This window comes from Ctenopharyngodon idella, chromosome 16 (genome assembly GCF_019924925.1).
Source record: "Ctenopharyngodon idella isolate HZGC_01 chromosome 16, HZGC01, whole genome shotgun sequence".
Lineage (NCBI taxonomy): Eukaryota > Metazoa > Chordata > Actinopteri > Cypriniformes > Xenocyprididae > Ctenopharyngodon > Ctenopharyngodon idella.
In genome coordinates, this window is record NC_067235.1 from 11,391,162 (window position 1) to 11,406,575 (window position 15,414).

General features: G+C 37.8%; 1 protein-coding gene across 9 annotated transcripts in view; it reads right to left on the minus strand.

Moving 5' to 3' along the window:
- Nucleotides 1-15,414, minus strand: part of fam131bb (family with sequence similarity 131 member Bb) — a 66,726-nt gene that overhangs the window by 22,120 nt on the left and 29,192 nt on the right. For 2 of the 9 annotated variants that reach the window (XM_051866256.1, XM_051866265.1), the window contains exons 2-6: nucleotides 12,971-13,008; nucleotides 9,775-9,810; nucleotides 9,247-9,352; nucleotides 5,844-6,068; nucleotides 3,257-3,397 (exon numbers count right to left, since the gene is read on the minus strand). In XM_051866256.1, the coding sequence (XP_051722216.1) occupies nucleotides 3,257-3,397; nucleotides 5,844-6,068; nucleotides 9,247-9,352; nucleotides 9,775-9,810; nucleotides 12,971-13,008 (546 nt within the window). Of the gene's footprint in view, nucleotides 1-3,256; nucleotides 3,398-5,843; nucleotides 6,069-9,246; nucleotides 9,353-9,774; nucleotides 9,811-12,292; nucleotides 12,374-12,970; nucleotides 13,009-15,414 lie in introns of all 9 variants that reach the window. The other 7 variants (XM_051866263.1, XM_051866258.1, XM_051866257.1 and 4 more) reach the window with 7 other exon arrangements.

Genomic DNA, 15,414 nt, shown 5'->3' on the forward strand with positions numbered 1-15,414 from the left:
CTTACACAGCCTAAAGGTGTGTTTGGGGTCATTGTGGTCCATGATGGTCCAACTAAATGCAAACCGGATGGGATGGCATGTCGCTGCAGGATGCTGTGGTAGCGATGCTGGTTCAGTGTGCCTTCAATTTTGAATAAATCCCCAACAGTGTCACCAGCAAAGCACCCCCACACCATCACACCTCCTCCTCCATGCTTCACGGTGGCAACCATGCATGTAGAGACCATCCGTTCACCTTTTCTGCATCCCACAAAGACACGGAGGGTGGAACCAAAGATCTCAAATTTGGACTCATCAGACCAAAGCACAGATTTCCACTGGTCTAATGTCCATTCCTTGTGTTTCTTGGCCCAAACAAATCTCTTCTGCTTGTTGCTTTTCTTTAGTAGTGTTTTTTTTTTTAGCAGCTATTTGACCATAAAGGCCTGATTCGCGCAGTCTCTTCTGAACAGTTGATGTGTAGAGATGTAGAGATGTGTCTGCTACTAGAACTGTGTGGCTCTAATCTGAGGTGCTGTTAACTTGCGATTTCTGAGGCTGATGACTTGAATGAACTTATCCTCAGCAGCAGAGGTGACTCTTGGTCTTCCTTTCCTGGGGCGGTCCTCATGTGAGCCAGTTTTGTTGTAGCACTTGATGATTTTTGCAACTGCACTTGGGGACACATTTAAAATTTTTGCAATTTTCTGGACTGACTGACCTTCAGTTCTTAAAGTAATGATGGACTGTCGTTTCTCTTTACTTAGCTGATTGGTTCTTGCCATAATATGAATTCTAACAGTTGTCAAATAGGGCTGTCATCTGTGTACCAACCTGACTTCTGCACAACACAACTGATGGTCCCAACCCCATTAAGAAGGCAAGAAATTCCATAAATGAGTGAAGTGAAAATCATTTCAGGTGACTACATCATGAAGCTCATTGAGAGAAGGCCAAGGGTTTGCAGCGCTGTCAACAAAGCAAAGGGTGGCTACTTTGAGGAATCTAAAATATGAAACATATCTAGAGTTATTTCACACTTTTTTGTTTACTACATAATTCCATATGTGTTCATTCATAGTTTTGATGTCTTCAGTGAGAATCTACAATGTAAATATTCATGAAAAAAAAAAAAAAAACATTAAATGAGAGGGTGTGTCCAAACATTTGACTGACAGTGTATTTTAAAATTTACAGACTGATTTGTGTCAGATTGGCTTGCAACAATGCTGGTAAAAACAATCTCTCTTTTGGATTACTCAGTATATGCTCTAAAAATCAGTGGGGCAATCCCTACTATTTTCTCTACTATTTCATCCCCACCACAGCACAGAGTCTTGTTAAAATCACCAATGACCTGTTGCTGGCAGCTGACTCAGGTTTATTAATTAAACTTGTCCTTCTTGATCTGAGTGCGGCCTTTGAAACATCTCACATAATATACTCCTTGGCTGCATCCGAAAACTGAAAAATGCTGCCTTTGGAGGACACATTCCAAGGTAGAAAGGCATCAAGGCACACCCGAATCCAAAGTTAGCTTCACTTCCTGTCTCACAAGATGCCTTCATCTGATCAATTTTTGAAGGCAGCATAGATGTATCCTTCACTGCCTTTGATTTCCCACAATCCTATGCTTTCCATTCTGTGACAGTTGAGCTAAAAAATAAAGATGGCATCTAAAAGTTGAAGGCATCTGAAAACCATTACACTGCCTGTCTGAAATCGGTTTCGTGAATTGCCTTTGAGCGCAAACGCTGCCTGCAAAGTCATTGCCTGATAGGGCAGCGAGGCAACAAGTCAGCTGCCTAAGTTTTTAGAAGCAGCCCTTGACAGGTTAGTTTCCGCTGGAATTACTGGCACCCCCTGCCTTGGTTTAGATCATATCTCTCTGGTCACACTCAGTTCGTTCAACTTAAAAATTTCAGATCAAAATCATCTAAAATCACCAGTGGTATTCCTCAGGGTTCTGTCTTGGGCCCTCTTCTATTCATTATTTACTTACTTCCTCTTGGTTATATTTTTAGGAAATATGGTATCCATTTTCATTGCTATGCTGATGACACCCAGCTCTATCTGTCTTCCAAGCCCTCAGGTTCCTATCCTCCACTTTCTCTGTCCAGCTGTTTAGCTGAAATTAAAGATTGACTTTCAGGTAATTTTCTAAAACTTAATAGCGGTAAAACTGAAGCCCTCCTTGTAGGCACAAAATCTATTCTGACAAAATCTGATTGCTTTTCTGTGGCTATTGAAAGCTTTACAATTCTTCCTTCCCCGCAGGTTAAGAGTCTTTCATGCTCGATAGCACTCTATCCTTCGAAGCCCATGTTAATAACATCATGCGTGCTGCATACTTTCATCTACATAATATTAATCGCTTCGTCCATCTCTCACATATCTTCTTCACATCTACATCCCTTCGCACGCTCTCATTTTCTCCTGTCTTACCACATATATGCCTGACCACCATGGGATCTAGAACTTATCGATATTCACAATGTTTCCCCCTTGATATTCGCAATAGTGATAGACTCCATACTTTTAAATCTCTTCTCAAGACTCACCTTTTTACTCAAGCCTTTTTATGACTGGTTCTTTACTGGTTATTTATTGTTATATGTTCAAAACCTCCAGGGCTGTGAAATAGTTACAGTTATGTTACACCTCTGCCTTAGCATATGACATAATTATCACATTATCTGTCTGTAACATTTTGTCATTTGGCATGCAGATGGATTTCATTGTTCTGAGCTCTCGTGTGAGTCTGTACGGCTGTACTGAACTATTCAGTGGATTAGTTCTTGTTCTCCTGAGAGTCACGGGTCCCTGACCTTTAGTTATTCATTTATTCAAAACCCAAAGTGCACTGCATTCCAAATAAGCTGCAATATAATAATCCCACCCTCACTCTAGGGGGCTTTCAATGGAAAGCTTTCTTCTTATAGAAACCTTTTAGCATAGGCCTAAATAAAAGAAAACAAAAGAAAATGTCTAATTTTTTAGTTGTTAAGGAATTAGTCAGGGATTTCAACCATATCCTCTAACATATTCTTTGAGCTGAGATGGAAAGATAGGCAAAGTTGTTGAAAGAAAGTGTTTAACTGCAGTTTATGACAGCAAGTTGCTTGAATAATTACAACACTCATCAGGGCTCACAATGTGACATGGAAGTTTTGTTACTAAATTGATTTTATTCCTAAGTTTCCAGCCTAAAGCCCAGTAGGAAGTGGTACAATTATTCCCTGAGCTTACAGTGCATGCTGGGAAATGTAGTGAGTACCTCGGCTGGTGATGCTTTCCTGGTTGGCCTCACTCAGGTGGGCTACACTCCCTTGATTAGATCCGACGCTTGTGCTTTCCCCATCCATAGAGCTCCAGGCCAGCAACGTCGCCTCAGAGATTGCAAACTGCTGAAGCACACCTGACAGAATTCAAAATTTAAGGTTTTAAAGTAAGAATAAGTGAGAATACAACAGTTAAATTGTTGAATAAATTTTGTGTATTGATACTTGTTGTTTGTGTCTTGCAGATGCTAATGATGCTACTGCTATTCAGCTATGTATTTTAGGCTAATTACTATTTTTTTTTACTAATATTAATTTGACCCTTAGCCCCTAAAACCACCTATACTTAAAGGGTTAGTTCACCCAAAAATGAAAATTCTGTCATTTATTACTCACCCTCATGCTGTTCTACACCCGTAAGACCTTCGTTAATCTTCGGAACACAAATTAAGATATTTTTGTTGAAATCCGATGGCTCTGTGAGCCCTACATAGGGAGCAATGACATTTCCTCTCTCAAGATCCATAAATGTACTAAAAACATATTTAAATCAGTTCATGTGAGTACAGTGGTTCAATATTAATATTATAAAGCGACGAGAATATTTTTGGTGTGCCAAAAAAACAAAATAACGACCTATATAGTGATGGCCGATTTCAAAACACTGCTTCAGGAAGCTTCGGAGCATAATGAATCAGCGGTTCGGAGCGCCAAAGTCACGTGATTTCAGCAGTTTGGCGGTTTGACACGCGATCCGAATCATGATTCGATACGCTGATTCATTATGCTCCAAAGCTTCCTGAAGCAGTGTTTTGAAATCAGCCGTCACGAAATAAGTCGTTATTTTGTTTTTTGGCGCACCAAAAATATTCTCGTCGCTTTATAATATTAATATTGAACCACTGTACTCACATGAACTGATTTAAATATGTTTTTAGTACCTTTATGGATCTTGAGAGAGGAAATGTCATTGCTCCCTATGTAGGCCTCACGGAGCCATCGGATTTCAACAAAAATATCTCAATTTGTGTTCCGAAGATTAACGAAGGTCTTATGGGTGTGGAACGGCATGAGGGTGAGTAATAAATGACATTATTTTCATTTTTGGGTGAACTAACCCTTTAAGCCATTTAATTTATATAAATTAAAATATACACTACTGTTCAAAAGTTTGGGGTCATGTTTTTTAAGGAAATCAATACTTTTATTTAGTAAGGACACATTAAATTGATGAAAAGTGACAGTAAAGACACTTTTTTTTTTTTTTTTTTTTAAAGTGACTTTTACATTGTTACATAAAAATTCTATTTCAAATAAATTCTGTTCTTTTGAACTCGTTCATCCAAGAATCCTGAGAAAAATGGTTTTCACATAATATATATATATATATATATATATATATATTAAGAAGCACAATTGTTTTCAACTTCGATACTTTAAAAAAATTCTTGAGCAAAAAAACCCATCATATTAGAATGATTTCTGAAGGATCATGTGACACTGAAGACTTGAGTAATGATTTGCCATCACAGGAATTAATTACATTTTAAAATATATTAAAATAGAAAACAGTTATTTTAAATTGTTGTAATTTTTCACAATATTACTGTTTTTTTTAATCAAATAAATTCAGCCTGGGTGAGCATAAAAGAGACTTCCCCAATCTTACCAACCCCAAACTATTACATTAAACCTAAGAAAAACAATAAATATAAATTTGTATAAAAGATGTTTTTAAAAGATATCTTACTACTATATCCTATAGGTGAATACATCTTAACATAATTAGATGATAATTGGATTCCATCAGTTATTCTCACACCTAAGCCTTAATCTCTGTCACCTGATGGTGGAAATAGGCTACTATAGGGAAACTCTGTCATCTCAGATATGGTGTCATGAATAAGAGATAGCGGCAAACATCCCAGCCACATTCCTGGCATTCTCATAGTCATAAATAAGGTATGATGAAACATTCAGGCTGATTTACTGCATTCAGCAGCAGATGGGAGCAGGTGAGCTTAATGTGGATAGTGCCTCTCACACCTGATGCTGTATGAAATAACAAGACTGCATATTCAACACAGCATCCTTTTATAGCAATGTCAAAAGAAGCGTAAAGGTTTACAACAGATTATTTGTAAAAGGTGCACTCAGTATTTTTGTATATTTATGTTGATAGCCAACATGGCAGTTGTCAGGGACTTATAGTGACACTGTGTATACACAAATGTATATTTGTTAAAATTGCTCAATAAAATGATGTGAAAATTTTATTTCTATCCCTAAAGCAGCTGAAAAAAAAGGACTACCATTCAACTCTCTAAATTACTTTCAATATACTGTATATATTGATTAAACCCCCTTAAAATGATAGTCCCCTAAAAATGAAAGCTTTGTCATCAATTACTCACTCCCATGTCAGTCCAAACATGTATTATTTTCTTGCTTTCGTTAAACATAAATTTTGAAGAATGTTGGTAATAAAACAGTTTTGGTTACCTTTGACTTTCATTGTTACTTCTGAGCACTAGATTTTGTGTGGGCCTTAATTCTCTCAATTAAACTATGTCTGTCTCTCACCTGCAGCGAAGCGAGCCTCCTTCTCTCCGTCACTGAGGTCGCTGTATGCGTCATTCTCCAGCTTGCGCTCTTGTTGGAGGTGCAGACTGGAGGTGCGTCCCGTTCCTGTACCCCCTGCGCCCACCGTCTGCATGCCCCAGCTCTGCCACTCAATCATGTGAGCCACACGCCCCTGGGCCATCGCTGTTGGCTTTGTCACCTTGTCCTTCATGGAGCGAGACACTCCTGAAGTGGACGAATAGACAGAGGGTGGATGATGGGATAAAAAGACAGTGAGAGGAAGTTTTTTTAGATTAGGGAGAGAAGGAGGGGAAAAAAAAGATAGAGGAAATTAAGTGAAGTAGCTTTACAGTACAAGATCGCACCTGCTCAGAGACTAGTGCTGCGTCCAAAATCGCATACTGTATAGTAGCTACTACATTTAATTTGAAACGTACTTCGCAACTGTTAAAAAAGTACTTTTTATATAGTATGAATGTGTGTAGTATGAATGAAATTCGGATGTACTACATGTGCCATGTTGTCATTGTCATGTGACCTACGGCATCGGTTGCGTCACTTCATCTCCATTCACAAATCCTCTCCTGTGGCCTCATGGGATAGTAAAGTGTCCATCGAATGCGCACTTCAGAATCTTGCCGGAAGTAGTAGGTCAGTAGTAGATACTTTTTACCTACTTTTTTATGAGTACTGTAAATTCGCCATACTACTCAGGTCACATACTGTTTTTCACCTACTATATAGTATGGAAGTAGGCATATTCGGACGCTGCGTAGGTATCTGGGTTGATGTAACATGGAAATTGGGAATAGATTAGGGTGCTCAGAGGTTGCACTACAAATAATCATGATCTGTTAGCCACTCTTAAGGACTGAGTTATAAAGTGCCTGTCATTATCTATTATTTTTATCTGTCGTGATTGTTTTAGTTTCGCTGATTATTATATAGAAGTATGTCATCCACTTGCCCAGTGGTTTTCAATCCTGGTCAGACAACAACGTTGTCAAAATGATCCCCGTTTACTCGGATCCGAGAAAACAGTTTGGGCCCTATCAATGCGACACCAGCAAAGTGTTTTTTGCTAGTTTCAGCCAGATGCAGTTATCATTTTCACATCCTGCGTCACGTTGTTTAAATAGCAAATTTGTGCGCCCATTGGAGTGCTGGTCTGAAAATGAGGTGTGTTCAGGCGCATTGTTGGCGTGTTGCTATTTTGAGGCTACTAAAATAGACTGCGCCATTAACCAACTGAAACATGGTCTAAAGTCAATGGCACAATATTTATTTTGTTATTTAAAGAGCGCTTTCAGGAGTTCACACTTACAAATGATTAGATAGAATAAAATGGAAGAAGGGCTTCCAAATGCTTTGGTGGAATCTGGCTTGTCCCGTAGATGTCGCGTTTCCTTGCTAGACAAGCGTTCAGTTTTCTCGCTTGCAAATTCCGCCATGTAAATAGGGAAACCACCATGGCGCGAGCGCAACTGGCTTTTAAAGGGAATGGGAGATGAGACTCTGATTGGTTTATTGCACGTTACGCCCAAAACACACCCATGACTCATTAATAGAATAGGGACAACCCTTTTAGACCATGTGCCGGGCGCGCCGACCATTTTTTCCGTAGTTAAACTAGCAAAAGTGGATTCGGACACGCCCTAAGTGCATTTGCGCCGTGTGCTTTAAACCATGTGCTTAGATCCTCAAATAGGGCCCTTAAAAAAACACTGTATTATGCTGCCAGGCCAGTAGTTGGCAATGTCACTTTGTAAAGAAACACTACGTGCCTATAAACTGAAAATGTAATAAACATGTGCATGTCACTTTTTTCACAAATTCGAGTTTTTGTAGTTTACATGGAGACGATATTGTTTTCAAAAAAAAATTCAGTTTTTAGTTGAAAATGGTGTAGTGTAAACGGCTCCTTAGTTCAGTTCATGAAGCTGTCACCTAATGAACTGATTATCAATAAAAGATACATGCAAAATGTGCAGAGCGATGGGCCCCCAGGATCAGGATTGAAAACCGCAGATATAGGCTAACCAATATTAATATTTTCAGTAATTAAAAATTACATTTCAAAGGCAAAGACCATTCATCAGGTATGCCACTTTTTTAACCCATGAGTTTGCATGGCTTTCCAGTCTTATGATTTACTGGATAAGGATTAAGGATAAGAATTTCAGAAAATATTTTCATTCACAATTTATACCCTAAAATATTTTAGAAAAATGTATATTAATTATAAAAATGTTCAAATGGCGCTCTAAGATTTTATTAATTTGCATGAATTTTCTAGAAATCTCACTTTTAAAACTACGAAAATATGTAAAGATATTAATTGTAAAATGAAAATCGACTTGCTACATTTAAAATTGTTCTTTTTTCTTTTAAAATTATGAAAAGCATTTTTAATTATGAGTTTAATGATCTAAATGGCAGACATTTTTATGTCCAATGCAGTCTCTCAGTGTGCTGTGTCATAATCTTTATGAATCTGTATATAATCGTTATAAAATTTCTGCTGATGATAAAGTATGTGTAGAATTTTGTTTGAGGTAAGGAAATGAAAATGACTTCCATAATGAGATGTAGATGGTTATGGTATGGAAAAAATACATAATCAAGTTTTAGTGACAATGGACAGGAATGGAAATTGGAAAAGACATCTTTCCACACTAATGAAGATACACACAATAATAGCCTACACTCTCTCCTGCGTTTTCTCTTTTATTAGTTCCAGCTTATTAAATGAAGCTACATCTGTAATAGACTAAACCTGGGCTGTAATGATCTGTTTGATAACCAGTAAATTCTGTGTGGAGACCTTATATAGGATACTGAGAGAAAAAAAAAAAAATATCAATTGCTCTTTGCTACTATGTATACATATTTTTAACCAGTGCATTACTGCAAACATACAGAGCTAATTCAGAGATCTCTTAACCTCTTAGGTAACGTCTAATGAAATGATGAACATGAATTATTAATGTTCAAAAACAGGATCTTTCAGAGAAGTCTACTGCACTGCACATAACAGTACAAAAACACAGATACAAGAGTCTATGAACGACAATATAAAAAGACAACACACTGACTGAATCTCCGCACTTCACTCCACAAACACTTTACATATAAAAACCTGCCTCTCCCATCAACCACCGCTTAGGATAAAATGGAAAGCCATGTGACAATGCATTGTGGGAAGCATATCGCTTACTTGTCAGGGATCTATTCTTATTTGGAGCTTGGAATTCACCAATGGCACGAGCCATTGGAGAGTGTTGTAAATGGAAACTGGTGGTGAAAAGGGAAACCCACAAGGGTCCATGTTGGCTCCAACTCCTCCAGCTCAGTCTGGAGTCAACATGGGGTCAGTTTACCATTTCACAGGACAGACACACACCTGACACACCTGTCAGAGAGGACTTAGCCAGAGCGCCGATTCCATAGGCGTTGGAGTTCCGCTTCTTCAGCCGAGGGAGGATTGAAGTTGTGTCCTCCATGGACAACTGAAATGAAGGAAGGCATTCAAGAGAGAAAAATGGGACAGAAAACAGGAAAGGTGAAGAAAAAGATGGTTTTGGTGGAGCAGGAGGTGCCCAGAGCAGAAATGAAATGCAAAATTTTGAGTGTGGCATTTTATGGGAAGGAAAGAGGTGACGAGAGAAGTTAGGCAGAAAGTTAGCACAGTGGTTGCTAGAGGTTGTGAAACTACATTTCCCAACAGCCTTAATCTCTGTCCATTTGCATGATGGGAAGTGTAGTCATTTACGACCGCAATAAAGTCTAACTACTACAGCACATTGACAAGTCATCGCAAAAGAGAGACAGACCAAACGAAGGAATGGGGTGTGAGATAGAAGACATCTACTGTGATTCAGAGGAAATAACAAAAGGAAAGGAATGGAGGAATGATATTCACAACACTTACATTGATTCCATCCCATGAAAAGTCTGTTCGGCCATGCTGAGAGAGAGAGGAAGGAGGGATGGGGAAAGAAAGGGATGGGGATAGTTGGGGAAAGAGGAGAAGAGAGACGGCCACAGAGAAAGGAGGAGAGAGAGGGGGATCGTGACAGAACAAGGCATTTTAAAAACATGTGAAGTTGAAGGAGAAATAGAGAAATAAAAAAGAACAGAGAGGAAATCGAATTTTGAGAAGCCAATACTTGGCCGGACTAGAGGTGGAATAAAGCAGTGATTAAAGGAATAGTACAGCCAAAAAAGGCAATTCAGTCATTATTTACTCATCTTCGGATTCATCCGAACCTTACAGTACAAAACAAGAAATTCAGAAGAATGTACTGGTAGCTGCAGTTACAATGAACTGGAACTAAAGCTTTCAATCACCATTAAAGTATCATAAAGGTTGTCCACACAACTGTCTAAAATGTCTTTTGCATGATAGCTAGACCAAAATGTATTTACTTATAAACTTCCTTTCCAGAGACCAAATCAGAGTCAATGAGACAAACAAGAACAGGACCAGTCTCATTCAAAATGGTTTTGTGAACTGAGTCAATTGATTCATCGAAAAGATCTGACTCAAAAGAAACATAAAATGGACATTACTAACTTCTTTCATGACCTTTCACGGAGGCGCCAAAGAAAGCTAGAGCAAATGTCAAGATTTTCAGAGAATAATAATTTTTTTTTTTTTTTTTTTTAACAAATTTTGGTCTGTTCACACAAAGATAAAAGAAAGCTTCAGTCCATGTTTATTGTCATATGAAAAAGAGCAACCAGAAGATTTTTTTAAAATTTCTCCTTTTTGTTTAAAAAAAAAAGAGCTATTGGAATAAGAGAGTGAGTAAATTATTACAGAATTTTTATTTTTGGGTGAATGTTTAGTTTAATTTGTCTTTGTACTATCAATGGCAGATTGATAGTGGCAAGAGAATAACTAGATTTTAACATTTGCTAATGAAAATATGAAAGCTGCTAAAACATCACAGCCACAAAGGTGCTGCCTGGGTTTATATGTGGTTGCAAAGTTATTCTGAATTGTTTCATCAAATTGCTATGGAGTTAGTAGCATGCTCTGGATGGTTGTTAGGTGGTCCAAGTCAGAAAAGCCTATCGTAAAGTCTTTATGACATCCTGGTCCCTAGATATAGCTCAGGTCCCTCCTCGAATAAGTCTATGACAGTTTTATCAGTTTCATTGTCTGCCAGGTGAAATTCAAACATCCGATTGTTTAGAAAAGTAACAGCACATCTCTCCTCAACAAGCCGCAAGATTTGACGTTTCATTCATGTTTGTAGTAGCAGAAATGGTGCAGAATGAGTTACATGCCAAAGTTTAATACCTAAGGTTTAGGGTTTGTTCAAATCCATAACCATAAGTATGAGCAATAGTAATAGTGAAATTTGCTTTGGCAGACACAGAAGCATTCTAGAAAAAAATTCTACATGAAAAACTACAGCTTCACACCCATTGCATAGACAGACTAAGGGACGACAGATAAAAGAAATGAGCAGAGCATGCTGAGAGCAAGACTATTACTATAAAGCCTATAAAAAAGAAACTGTTGTATGTTTTTTTTTTATAAAAAAGAGAACACTTTATGTCAGTCTGTGTTGCAGACATAGTGGGGCAGAGAGTGAATGCTGTAATAGACTGTCGAGTACAGTCAACTTACTATTTTTACCAGTGTCAATGGTAAAGAGATACACTAGGCAGGAAGGCTCAAGGGCTGAGATCAGTCCCAGAGAGCTGTGCTTACTTGCTACAGATGAGATGTTTTGTATTTCTTGCACAAAAGCCTGTGGATATTTTGTCTTTTCGACAGGAGGATATTCTTAGGGGGTGATTTGCTCTCGGTGCTGTCATGGTATTTGTGGACTGAATTAGATGCTGAGTAATATGAAATAAAAACATTAATTTGAGAACCTCCTGGTGAGAACAAATTTAAAACACAAAATCAAAATGAACACTATTTACTTTCTTAACATTCGCAGACCTTCATAAGTTGAATACGAGATATTGAGATATTTTACTTCGTAACTTGTTAAATATGGATTTTTTTTACACAAATGCTTCGCTTCGCTTCAGAAGGCCTTTATACACCTAGGAAAGTCATATGCAGTATACCTAGGATGGCTCGAGGGTGAGTAAAGCTTGGGCTAATTTTTATTTGAAATTGAACATCCTTTAATAGAGCAAAATTAGACAAAGTAACCACCAATATTGTGTATACAATGTAAGTATTTAACAATAATTGTAGATATAAAATTAATATCCTGTTTCATTCAGAAATAAGTCACATTACGTATCTAAAGTCATTTGTTTGTTGTCATTAAGTCTGTATGTAATATCTACCTCAAATCTTGTCACACTTAATATCACTTGTTTTCTTATTTTTATATTCAGTCAGGTACTTCAGAACCAGAAAGGGGTGACACAGATGACAGAGAGGTGTGTGTATTTATTTATTGATAAGGACGTACTCATGACGAGACCTTTTGAATTTCATATTTTCTGTCTTCATGTAGCAAACCCCGTGTCTGATAATGGAATCAGCTTGAAAGCTTAGAAAAAAAGAGAGAGGGAGGAAATCTCATATGTATGCTTTGTGTGAGATAAAATGAATGTGCTTACTCGTTCAAATAGTATGTATGAAGACAGAGACAAGAGTAGACGAAGAAATAAAAGCAAGCAATGTGATGTGTCATTTGTGATACTGAGCATCCATTGAACAAAATCATTATCTTACCCTTAAGCACAGACCCAGAATCAGTCAGTGTCACTGCAGCTGAAGGCAAATACTATACTATAAGCCTGCTTTCTGGGTCAGTTCTTAAGATTGTGAGGCATTGGAACACACAAACTTAGGCAAAAATAAATGCTAACGATTAGAACAGAAAAACTACGAGCCAGTTCTGGTAAGCATACATGCTGTTAACTAGGCTAATGTGCTAGCAATGCTTTTCTGCGGTTACGGAGGAGAGCTGGCTCACTTCCCTAACTGAGATAATCTCTTCCTGTTCTGGACACCTTGGCCTCCATCTTGGAGCAGGATGCTATTTTCCCCTAAACAGAAATTTGTGGTGTGGGGTGTCATAGTGTGTAAGCGCTGTTGAGAAATTTGGTTAATTTAGTATGAATGTAATCGGCAGCTCTCTTACCTGTTCCCCATCCTTCTGCACGGGAACTCCATCTGCTGCTGGAGAGAGGAGGAGATACAAGGAAATTATAGCAGGGTGCCTTAAGACTCAAATAGGAAAAGCAAAAGAAGTGCATACATGTTGTTATTGGAAGAGTATGTGGTTACAATATAAATAAAAAAATAAAATGTAAAAATAATTTGAGGAATTTACTAATTTAATTAATGCAGTCTATGACTACTTCCTAAATTACTTGGGGGAAAAAGTTTAATTTGAAGTCACCATTATGGTGATTAGTGTTGCTAAGAATTTGGATCTTGTTTACTTCTAATTAACTTTTTCCAAGCCAATATAACAGTGTTACAGAACATAATGGGTTGCACTGTGGTACAAGGAGAAACTAAGCTAATCATTAGATTGACTAAACATGATCATAACATGCAATCTACACTATATGGCAATCTAATATGTGATAGTACAGAAATAATATAACCTTTTATAAACAGTTAAGGAAGGTGGGTACACAATGCACACAGCCGTTACTGTGAAACCCATTAAACAGAATGCAGAAATAAGTAACAAAACGTTCAATACTGATGTTGCATATAGAGAAATTATCTAAGGGTTTAACCAGTAATGCTGTAACATATACAACTTGAAAATGAATGCACAATATAAGCTTTGATGTAAGAAAAAACAGACAGCTCTCATTCACACAAAGAGAGCAAATACAGTAATGACAAAAACAGAAAAGCATCTTCAGCAATTATTTCACATTAAACATTAGCAGAGCTCTGATAATTTGATAATTTTCAGTTTAGGCCTATTCAATTTTAAAATTATAGTTGTCAAATATAATGTAGAATGGCTATAATTATTCACAGAATTTGAAAATCCATTTAATTGAGGTATCACTATCAGTATTGGTGTCAATATATACAATATTATTCATGATAGTACTTGGTAAAAAGACTAAACAAATATACTTTTTTTTTTATGTTGATTATGTTGATGTCTACATTAATTTGGGGGGTTCGATGTGTAAACATATATGATTGTGAATTTTAGCATTAAGTGCAATTAATTATTAGTTTAAATATTTTAATTGATTGATAACCCTCATATATAACATATAGCAACTGCTATCTAATTTACACTCACCGGCCACTTTATTAGGTACACCTGTTCAACTGCTCATTAAGGCAAATATCTAATCAGCCAATGACATGGCTGCATTTAGGCATGTAGACATGGCCTGCGTCCGAAATCGCCCCCTATACCCTAAAATAGGGCACAATTTGTGGGGACAGCCATTTGTAGTGGTGTCCGAAACCATAGTGGACGTTATCGAGTGCACTCATTCAATCCCACAATGCACCGCAATAACGCTTCTACAACCAACGTATGCTCAACTGCTAAAGAATAACCATGATGCACTGTGAGGTTCGCGCCAAATGAATTCTCGCATCTCACCAGAAGATGGCGCCTGCAGCTGAATCATCCATCCCATCCATTTTCCAAACCACTGGTGCAATGTGGGCACAGCGTAATATCATACAGGAATAAATTCCTTTTTAATTGGTTATTAAATTGTTTGATTAAGGTTTACACATGCTAGTTTCCATGACAGAGTTCAAGATAAATCTTGATGATTATTAAACAGCAAGCACAAACTATATGCAAAAGCGGCAGCCCTTCCGGCGCACTCAGTATCTGAATTCACTCCTTCAAGTGGACTATTGTGGAGTAATGTAGGGAGTAGTGAATGAGTATATAGGGGGGCAATTACGAACACAGCCATGGTCAAGATGATCTGCTGACGTTCAAACTGAGCATCAGAATGGGAAAGAAAGGTGATTTAAGTGACTTTGAACGTGACATGGTTGTTGGTGCCAGACAGGTTGGTCTGAGTATTTCAGAAACTGCTGATCTACTGGGATTTTCATTCACAACAATCTAGGGTTTAAAAGAGAAAATATCCAGTGAGCGGCAGTTTTGTGGGCGAAAATGCCTTGATGAAGAATGAACCTTGAAACAGATGGGCTACAGCAGCAGAAGACACACCGGGTGACATTACTGTCTGCTAAGAACAGGAAACTGAGCCTACAATTCACACTGGCTCACCAAAATTAGACAATAGAAGATTGCCTGGTCTGACGAGTCTCGATTTCTGCTGTGACATTTGCGTCAGAATTTGACGTAAACAACATGAAAGCATTGATCCATCCTGCCTTGCTGTTGGTGGTGTAATGTGTGAGGAAAATTTTCTTTGAACACTTTGGGCCCCTTAGTACCAACTGAGCATTGTTTAAACACCACAGCGTACCTGAGTATTGTTGCTGACCATGTCCATCTCTTTATGACACAGTGTACCAATCTATCCAACAGGATAATGCACCATAGCTGAAGTCATCTGAAACTGGTTAGTTGAACATGACAATGAGTTCACTATACTCAAATGGCCT